This window comes from Alnus glutinosa, chromosome 1, assembly GCF_958979055.1.
Source record: "Alnus glutinosa chromosome 1, dhAlnGlut1.1, whole genome shotgun sequence".
In the NCBI taxonomy this organism is placed as follows: domain Eukaryota; kingdom Viridiplantae; phylum Streptophyta; class Magnoliopsida; order Fagales; family Betulaceae; genus Alnus; species Alnus glutinosa.
Window position 1 is genome coordinate 19,814,261 of NC_084886.1, and position 10,945 is coordinate 19,825,205.

At 35.1% G+C, this 10,945-nt stretch overlaps 2 protein-coding genes across 2 annotated transcripts; both read left to right on the forward strand.

The window, feature by feature from the left end:
- Nucleotides 1-472: 472 nt before the first annotated feature.
- On the forward strand, nucleotides 473-973 carry LOC133851125 (uncharacterized). The gene has a single exon (XM_062287469.1). The coding sequence runs from the start codon at nucleotides 473-475 to the stop codon at nucleotides 971-973; it is 501 nt and encodes a 166-aa protein (XP_062143453.1).
- Nucleotides 974-4,372: 3,399 nt separating this feature from the next.
- Nucleotides 4,373-4,686, forward strand: LOC133851211 (glycine-rich protein DOT1). The gene has a single exon (XM_062287574.1). It carries the CDS (start codon nucleotides 4,373-4,375, stop codon nucleotides 4,619-4,621), a length of 249 nt encoding a protein of 82 aa, XP_062143558.1. The 3' UTR covers nucleotides 4,622-4,686.
- Nucleotides 4,687-10,945: the final 6,259 nt, after the last annotated feature.

Sequence of the window (10,945 nt, forward strand, 5' to 3'; positions counted from 1 at the left end):
GGCTTCTTGTCACTTTGTCCGTGTTGATTACGTGGCGAGGCCACCGCCACTGCCACGTTACCAGAAAACAGCAAAGAAAATACCATGAATACGAAACACAATAATATGAACATCCTAGAAGAAGATTCAACCCGGCCCCAACAACAACAACAACAGCCACAACAGCTACGTGTTGTAGGCCCCACACGCGTTCACAGCGAAAAAATCACATGTCAATAGAGACATCAACGCAAGCACCTTCGCAACCTTTTCGCGTATTCACACACAAAAGATCAAAACAAAAGCCCCACCACCACCACCTTCAACACGCTCTCACGCTCGCGAGCGCGCACACCGTTTTTTCCATCGAACTTTCAGGGCGGGCGGCCATTGACTGCCTCGCAGTCATTCCACTATTACTATATATATATAAAGAGAAATCACCCACGCTCGATCTCTCCCTACCAAACCCATAACCATTTTTTCTCAGATCATGGGGAACTATATTTCGTGCACTCTCGCCACCCCTTTGATCAAGAACAACAAGGCAGCAAGGGTGATCTTCCCGGGCGGCGAAATCCGGCACTGCCGCGAAACCGTCAAGGCCGCCGAGCTCATGCTTGAGCGCCCCAACTTTTTCCTGGTCAACTCTCGGTCCCTGCACATTGGCAGGAGATTCTCCGCCCTCGCCGCCGACGAGGAGTTGGAGTTTGGCAACGTGTACATCATGTTTCCCATGAAGAGAGTCAACTCTATAGTCACGGCAGCCGACATGGCGGCTCTTTTCATGGCAGCCAACTCGGCGGCCAAGCGGATATCCAGTGACGGTGGAAAGCAAGAGGTGGGGGAGACGGCGGAGGAAAGTGGTTCGAGATTGAGTTTGGAGGGAGTGGAGGAGTTTGCAGCGCCGGAGTTCAAGTTCAGGTTATCGGTGTGCAGGTCAAGGAAGCCGGGGTTGGAGACGATTACAGAAGAGCCAATTTGTTCAAGATAAGCAAGTACGATCGATATATATATATATATATATATATATATATATATATATATATATATATATATATGTTGTTTGTAGGTTAATTTATTGGGTAGGCCAGTATTAATTTATCTGACTGTTCTAACTTTTTGCATGAAGAGGAATTGATATATTGCTGATTTCTTTTTGGATTGGGAAGAATTTTATATACGATTTGGTGTGTAATTAATCACCAACCCCTTTGTAAAAAATTGATAAGGGAAGGGAATTAAGATGGGATCCGTTAATTTGTTTAATTTGGTGGATAATTAAATAAGTTTCATCAATTGCTGTTAGATTCAATTCCGAAATATGATCAATAGTGCTATAAAACACATATGTTATATAAAGCACTTGAAGATTTACGCATATGTTAATTATTAAAAAACATATATATTTTTAGACTTTATTTTAGAGTTTTATCTAACCTCGTCGATGAAAATCTTGGTTTTGTCCTTCAATATTAAAATAATTTTAATATTTTATTTCTATATTAAAAAAAAAAAAAAAAAAAAAAAAAAACCCAAATTTAAGCCAACGTTATTATTCATTTTAATATTATATATAACTGGTCTTCATGCTAAATTGTACGTATTATTTTCATAAAAAGCAAAACAATCAAAACCTTTTTTTATTTATTTTTTTTTTATGATTGACTGCCTACACTAGACATTAAATTTTCATAGATATTTTTCTTCGAGCTATTAATATTGAAGTAAAACTATTTTAAACTACAATATCATGAGAAAACAAGTAGAATGTATTTTCTCCGTTCAAAGAAAAAAAAAAAGTAGATTGTATTTTCTTTATCATTTTGCTTAAAAGTACAATGGAAAATTTAAAGAAAGAGAAAAATACAATTTAGCCCTCAAATTATCACAATTTCTTTGGATGGCCCTCCAAATTACCAAGGTTTGCACTCTGACCCCACAAACTACCAAAAGCTCATTTTGACTAAATTTCTCATAATAACTCTGCCACGTATCATTTTTCAATTAAAAAATAATAAAAATTAGAAAGAAAAAAAAAATAATAATGAAAATAATTCAAAAAAATGCAAAAAAAATTTAAAAATCAAAATTTTTAAAAAAAAATTATAAAAAAATTATAAAAATTAAAAACTAAAAAAAAAAAAATATTGCGATCGATCGAAGGACATACTGCTTATTTCCAGCATTATCGTTGGGCATGATGCACGTCTACAGCTCGATGAATTCGTCCCCACCTCTCCGAACGCGAACATAACTAATTTTCTATCATTCGATGTCTATGATATTAATCTTTCGAAGGTTATGAATAATTTCAATCTGAATTTTGTTTCGCTACAAACGACGAGCAAGTCTATCATCGTTGTGGAAGACTTCGATCGGTTTCTAACGAAGAAATGGACGGTGACTGAAAGGGTGTCGGGAAGATCGGGTCGCGGTTGGGAATTAATGTTACCTCAAACACCCATCTCTTTTTAAAAATAAAAATAAAATTAAGAAATAAAATTTTATTTTAGTTTTATTTTATTTTATTTTTTATTTTTTATTTTTTATGTCGAATTGTTTATCTGTTTCATAAAAATACTTGAATCGAATGTATGAAACATGTATGTAATTCATACCGTATGAGAACTCCATCCCATGTATTACCAAGTACCAACTATGCCCGGAAATCACGGTATAAAAAACCGGCCAGCTTGGAGACTTTCTTCTTTTGATATGAATAATACATGACATGATAATAAAATTAGTTTTTTTTTTTTTTCTTTTTTTTTCTAAAAGTTGATTTTCAAATGATACGTTGCCATCTTCTAAGATACATCATTAAATAAAATTTTGAAAAAAAAATATATTTAAAAAGTGTAGCATTTCTCTAATAATCTACTATATATATAGTATTACTCTTTTGATATATTCAACTTATTAATATTCAAAAGTCTTGGAAAGAAAAAGAAACACTAAATGGGTTGGACCGAAAAAAGTGACATTAATTTTTTGTTTTTCTGAAATTATTATATAACTCAGATCAATTTTAAAATTTAAATGCACAACAATATTGAGAAAAAAAAAAAAAAAAAAAAACTTACAATGTCATTTAATTAATACGTGCTAACCCTTTTAGGCTTCTAGAAGAGGTGTTAGGGCTTTTTTTTTTTTCTTTTTTTATTTTGAAATTGGGTTTAGGTTCTAATGAGTTTTGAGAGTCAAGCCCAGTACTAATGTCAATCTAAAATCTAATGGGTTGACCGCTATTGAGGCACTACGACTTGCAACCAAAATCAATAAATGCACGAATTCTCATAATTAAAGGCAAAAGGGTTTACACGAGTAATCAACAACATCAATTTCATTGACAAAGACGATCGATATGGTTCAGTGGTGATGTATAAGGGATCATCCCCAAAAATACCTCAACATATATATTTTGGTGATTAAAACTCATTACATGAACAATTTTCTAGGTAGGTGCAAATTTTCTTTTCGGTCAATTGAAACGTGGAAGCCCTTATATTGAAGGTCTACAAAGTTACACAACAATATAGTTTTCTGAAAATAAATCAAATATACATGATGACAAATGCCTTGACCGATGACCATCATATATTCAAAGTCCCTTTTTTTTTTTTTTTTTTATAGCACAAAAGCAGTTAATAATAAACTTATAATAGTCTCTATCTCACCTAATCACCATTTGGTAACACATACATTCACTACTTATCCAAACCCCACCTTTAATTTATTATGGCTGCTATGTCCCTATCTACTTAAAGTCGCCTTAATTAATAGACGTCTCGGGAACCAATCAAATTGGTGACTTTTTTCAGAAGTCGAGGGGCAATTAGCACCTTAAATGATGCACATCCAAAATTGACAACATTCATTCTTAGAGAGGAGATCCCAATTCTTTTTTCTTTTCTTTTTGTTTTTTTTAAAAAAAAGGTAATTTAACCAAAAAAAAAAAAAAAAAAAGAGATAAAATTACAGGAAGCTGAAACATGGAATATAATATATACCGACCGACCTTTCAAATTTTTTAAATTTTTTTAAATTATTATTACAAACCGCTTATGCTTTAAGATAGTGCAAGTGAAATTTCCATTTTTTTTTTCTCCGAGTAATTACAAATTTATAGCTGCAATTTTGAGAAAAAAAAAGTGGAGTAATCTATGCGTGACCTCTCCAGTAACCCATGCAGGGATTCATGCATTGCCAATTTAATTTTCCGAGAACCCATTAATCATTTATAGGTGGGAATTAAAAGTTAAATGAATACCATATATAGCTCCCTATAAATAATCACCCATGCATATCTTCGTTGAATCAAAACTCCGATCCTCTATCTCTTAGACTCTCATCTTCATCCTTAATTTAGTACAAACTACATATTTTGAGAATGGGCGGCAAAGGCGGTGGCGGAGGAGGTGCCAAAGGAAGTGGTGGTGGAGGAGGTACTGGAGCTGCTGGCAAAGGTAGTGGTGGTGTTGGTGGTGGCGGCGGCGGTTCCTCAAAGGGTGGTGGCAGTGGTGGCATGATGGTTGCTCCGGGCAGTGGAGGAGGAGCCCATATCTCAAGGGATACTTTTGAGAGCAACCCCCAAGGCTATTTTTCTGGCCTGCACTCTGGTGAAAAAGGAACCAAATAGATGCTCGATCTACTAATTAATTAATTAATGCTAGCTAGCTCCTGTTTAAATGACATGTAGCTGCTTTATGGGTTATTTGGTGAAATAATTTAAGCATTAATTAATCCTTCTAATTACGTACTTTTGCTTTGTCATTCGTTTCACATTCTCTCCATAAAAGTCTCATGCAATTCTTGGATCTTGTAGAGTTGTTCAGTCGATCTCTAATTAGATTCACATATATGCATGCCATGTCCAACAATAATATCAAAATAGACGTACAGATCGATGGCATATATGTATGCCATTTCATTCTTAAGTCGTAACGAATTGATAATGATAAATTTAACCGAAGAAAATAACATAGAGATGTTATCATGCTTTTTGATTAAGCTCATACAAAAAAACAAATGAAAAACATTATTTCCATCTTCATACAAACAGATCATTGCTTCAAAAGTAAATCAAAAAAATTGTATGTATACACTTTGACCTTAGTAATGGTAACTATACAATTTGAATTTTCAATTAAAAAGGTGTCTTTTAATCTATGCAATCTCAAAAAATATTTAGATGGAATACATGAGCTAGCTACTTATGTATTTAGAGGCTAAGTCAATGACCATCAATTAAAACTTTTCGTTAATTATTTATCTCATCAAGGAATAAAAATCAATGAGAAATGCCATTTTATATTCTCTTGATCATCAATATTTTTCTTTTTTAAAATCACGCATTAAATCTATAAGACTAACGAGCCGGTCAAGGTTCCAATTTTGATTCCACAATAATTTCTTATTTGGAATAAATTAATGAACAACTTAATTTGTGTCTAATTAAACCGTATGTGGCATTTGATGAGCTATACTTTAATTATAATTACGAGATTTAAAGTTGATGTATCTAATGGTGTACACGATGTCAATGTTTGTACGTCTTTTAAATAATTGAGACGTGCTATAGTACCTCACTTGATCCTCCTCCTATCCCATCCTTTCACGGTCTCACCTTTCAAAATCGTTTTTGGATTTGTGGGATCTATATATGTGTAAGACCCACATTATGATATGATAAATCATATGATATTATGTAATCATTTCTCTAAAAAATTAAAATAATGTGATATCATGTACACCATTAAATATATAAATTTTAAATTATGGCCATAAAATAAATATAATATATCCATTTCATTTAAAAAATAGAGGGGATCCTATGCCACAATGATCCTTGACGACTTGACGGTTGGAGGGAAATGTCCCATTTACAAAAAATGATCGAGGAGGTCATCAATGAAATCAAAGATGGAATTAATATCCTGTCTTTCTTCCTCAAATTTTACTATTAATGAGATTCAAAACCAACTTTTATGATGACAAGAACGAAAATATAAGGGGATAAGGAATCGATCATCCCGGCAATTCAAATCAAAGACTTCTAACATATTTTGGTTATTAAATCTACATACAATGTTCTTGATAGGTACAATTTTTCTTTTTGGTCAATTAATGCATCGTGGAAGCGACCAAAGTCGCCTTACTAGACGTCGTCTTGGGAACAAATCAAATTAAAAGTCCTTGGTGGGGAAGCATAAGAGAGAAATAGCACCAAAATTTCCAACATTTTTTAGAGTTCAGAGATGAAAGAATTAATATGTTTGAGGAGAACTTTTTGATTTGTGCGTGTGCGTTCAGCTAACAAAAACAGAAAAAGACACTAGAAAACAATTAATGTAAGATTAAAATTAAGTCCAACTTTGTTTTTAATTTTTTCCAGAGTAGTAGTTAGTTAGAGATGCAATTTTGAGAGAATTAAAGTGGAGTAATCTACGCTGACCTCTCCAGTACGTAACCCTTGCAAGCATTCATGCTTTGCCAATTTAATTGTCCGAGAACCCATTAATCATTTACAGGTGGGCATTAAAAGTTATTTGATCGTTGCGCGCTCCCTATAAATAATCCACCATATCTTCGATGAATCAACAACATATACTAGTATCTTAGACTGAAATAATCTTCATCCTTTATTACAATCTACATATATATTTTGAGAATGGGTGGCAAGGAGGCGGAAGCAGAGGAGGTGGCAAAGGAGGTGATGGTGGTGGCGGTGGTTCCTCAAAGGGCGGTGGCATTATGGTTGCTCCGGGCAGTGGAGGAGGAGCCCATATCGATCTCAAGGGATGCTTTTGAGAGCTAGCAACCCCCAGGGCTATTTTTCAGGCCTGCACTCTGGGGATAAAGGAACTAAATAGATTATAGATCGATGCTATGTTATTAACTGCTATCTAGCTTGTGGAGGTTTCCTTGTTAAATATAATGACATGTAGCTTAATTTATGGGTTGTATGGTGGAATAAATTGAAGTACTAATTAATCCTTCTAATTGGTTTTGTTTTATCGTTCGTTTTACATTCTAGCTCCTTTTACATCTTGGGATATTATTTGAACATTATATGCATGTTATAACAAGTGCAATATCATGAGGCAACTATGCTATTATTCATGAAAATCGGGCACACAAAAAACACAGATTATGTTAATTAGTAAGATCCATAGCAAATTTAGCAGATAATCGTACACTTGCTGATAAAGCTTCTAGATCGCAGAAGCAGCCTCAGCCCTTAGGCCTGCAAATTTAGGGTAAAAAACAGAACCAAATCAAAGAGCCCACAAAAGATAATGATAGGAGTTGAATGTTGCACATTCAAGCCCCTTAACTTATATATGTTAATTTCTTAGCATTGTTATTTGTTTGATTTTGTATTATTTTAATGTTTTCAGGTTTTAAATAAAGATGCAATTAATTCTATTAATTTTGGGCTTAAAGCACACTTTGAAAAGACCTAGAAGATATGTTTAAGTTTAACCAATCATAATAGAAGACCTATACGATTTGGTTAAGTTTAATCAAATCAAGTGAATGATTAAATCGGAATTTATCCAATAAGAGTCAAAATCGGATTGGATTCAAATTTGGATTCTGCACATATCTTAGTGTTTGGATCATAACTTTTTCCTCAGATATTTGATTGCAATGAAATTGGTGGCGTTAGAAAGCTAATAAAAAATTAAACAAATATGTCAGAAATAGATTTTCTCTAATTCGAAAGTTTACTATGCCAAAATTTTCCCGCAATAAAAGACCGCAATTCTGTACGAATTTGAAATTATTTTCCTACTTGGATTGAAGTTTCAATCTTATACTTGGACAAAAAAACTCAAGAGACGATTTGTTTGGAATTCCAAGAGCTTCTAGGCTTCTCCTAGTCTCTATAAATAGACCCCTAAGCTTTAAGAGAATGGGTGTTTGTGCTTGTGCTTATACTTAGCTTTAGACAGAAAATTCTTCTTGAAGGCCTGACAAGTTGAAGAGGAAAAGAACATGGTAGGAGGCCATCCTAGCACCACGATGAGCGGCTAAATTCATCAAAGGGTGTTGATGTAGCCCTTTCCAAGTAACGATGGTTTGAATGTATTTTAATTTGGAATTTTCTATATGCATGATGGTTGTATAACTGTGAGAATTGATCTTAATGTTTATATTCAATCATTATGAATTTCTTATCTTATCTTAGAAAATCTTTTATATTGATTGAACTCAATCCTTTATATTTTCTGTGATTATGTGAATGATTTTTATACAACGGTTTTAATTGACATATGATCAAGAGGGTTAGATAGACCATGCCTAGAAAAGACGGATTGTACTACACTCTAGTTTAGTGTAATTTAGGTAGACAGTTCGTACCAACCGAAAATGGGTTTTACTTTTCCATTGATTATATGTATCCTATTAAAAACGTAGCTAATCCATGTCTAGGGAAGACGGATCGTACCGCATCTTAGTGGTTAGGTGGACAGTTCGTGCCAACTAAAAATGGATTATTCTTATTCTTTAGAGGTAATTTCTTGACTGCTCGAGCGAGACGAGCCTTATATCATGCATAGTATGAATTTTCCTTGTTAATTTATGATTGACCATTGTTATGCGGTAAGTGGTGAAATCAATCTCCTATTTTTTATCTCATCCATACTCTCTTTCAATTTATGTTTCTTTTACTTTTATGTATTTATTTTTAGAAAACAAAAATCAAATATCTTTTTAATTAAGTTATATTTAATCTCAAAAATCTTGATAACAATACCCCTGCAGTCCTTGAGGTTCGACACCCTCAATATAGCCCTATCCTATAAGGATTCGTACTATTGCAAGTGATAATTTTATTATTGATATATTTTGATAAACAAAAGACCACATCAAATAACAAAAGCTTACGAGATACTTGAAGCATGGAATGGTGTTTTCTGAATAATAGATTCGTAAGAAAAGTGTATGGAAAATTAGAACTAGAATTATGTATGGGAGTTTGAAAGATTAAAGATTCCGTCTTTAATGACTCTTTTTGTTGCATATCGGCCGGTGTTGTAGTTTTAAATAGAATTCTTGGTTTTAGATAGTTATTTTTCAAGCTCAAAGGTGCTACGATGTTGTTTCTTTCTACTCTTTAGTTTGCTTAGGGTTGCTTTTGTTGTGCCTTTCTCATTTTTGATAGTTTGGTGTTATTGTAAAGTTGCTGAGCAACCTGTGTTCCAATGGAGTTTTACCTCTTTCTGGAAAGAACTTTACGTGTAATTCTTTGTGTGAAATGAAAAATTGTATTCATCCAAAAAAATAAATAAATAAACAAAAAAGCTTATGAGATTGCTAATTAATAAGAAGGAAAATAAATGTGTTAATTACACTTAACCCCCTTATCGCTTCTACCACTTATTTTTGGCATCTGACTTATGAAAACTTTATTTTTTAGTACTTGAGTTTCTATTCGCATCACAGATGGTATATCCATTTTGGTATCAGTCGGCCGGTTTGAGGGTGGTTGAACCACCCCTGTGGCTCATGGAGGTGGTTCGGCCACCCCTAATGGCCAAAACTCTTGAACAAATTTTTTTTTGTTTTTTCTGTCATGGGGTGGCCAAATCACCCCAGATCGGTCAAGAGTAGGGGTGTGCGAAACCCGTCCTCCCCCGCCCCGCAAAACATCGGATTTTCAATTATTTTTTTGCGGTTTAGGGTCCAAAAATGATATATCCGTGAGGGTCGAGGCGGGTTGCGGGTTTAGAGTTTTAAAAAATTCGGGCCCCCGCCCCACCCCGCATCAATGGAAACAATAAAATCAATAAATAAATAAAAAATAGAGAACCCTAGTCTCTGACTCCCTAAGTCCTCCATTTACCCAATTATCCAGCCCTAGCGCCACACGCACACTACCCTACCCCTTCGGCCTTCACTTCAATTTTCTTTCTTCTGTCTTCGAGTTCGAGCGCCGCACTTCACTGTTCTTCTCGCTGCACCTTCGCCTCTTCATCAACCTTCTTCAATCTTCACCTCTCCATCTATTTCCTGTGCAATATCTGTATGTACGTATAGTTTATATTGAATCTTTATCTGCATATATTGAATATCCATCTGAAGTTGGTCTTTTGATCTATTGGTTGTAGCAGTCTACGGCCACACCCCCACCTTCGTCTCGGGGATGGAGACCCGGCAATGGTGTCGCCATTTCGGTTTTTCTTCGAATTTCGGATTCAGGGTTTGCAAAACCTAGCAGTTCTCTCCGATTTAGCTAGATTTTTCGTGTCTCTTTTTCCCTCTATTGCAAATGCTTTCTCTCTCTCTCTCTCTCTCTCTCTCTCTATTTCCCTCTTTCGTTCTTCGTTGTGTGTTCTTCAACAAGAACGGGGAGACAACTTCCCTCTATTGCAAATGCTTTCTCTCTCTCTCTCTCTCTCTCTCTCTCTCTCTTTCCCTCTTTCGTTCTTCGTTGTGTGTTCTTCAACAAGAACGGGGAGACAACTTCCCTCTATTGCAAATGCTTTCTCTCTCTCTCTCTCTTTCCCTCTTTCGTTCTTCGTTGTGTGTTCTTCAACGAGAACGGGGAGACAACAAAAAGTGTTAGAGATTTGAATAGGGGTAGAGAAAGAACTTTTCTTTGTTGTGTGTATACCCGCCCCGCCCAGCCCCGCGAAACCCGCAATCCCCGCCCCGCACGAATTGCCTCTTTTTTGTGCGGTTTGCGGGTTGAAAATTGTCAACCCGCATGGGTGCGAGGCAGTGGCAAAAAGGGCCGAAATCCGCCCCGTGCACACCCCTAGTCAAGAGGGTGGCTCAGCCACCCCCTTAGCCAATTTTGGGATTGCCCGGCCACTCCCATGGTAGCTGCCACCCCTTTTTTTTTTCTTTTTCTTTTTTTTTAAGTTTTTAATATTTTTTTAATTAATTTTTAAATATTTTTTATTTTTTAATACTAAAGCACGTGTCAACTCTCATGGGTTGACATGTGGCG

Bases quoted from the DNA above. Each gene is read 5' to 3' on its own strand.
- LOC133851125 (XM_062287469.1), top strand. From the start codon at position 473: ATGGGGAACTATATTTCGTGCACTCTCGCCACCCCTTTGATCAAGAAC.
- LOC133851211 (XM_062287574.1), top strand. From the start codon at position 4,373: ATGGGCGGCAAAGGCGGTGGCGGAGGAGGTGCCAAAGGAAGTGGTGGT.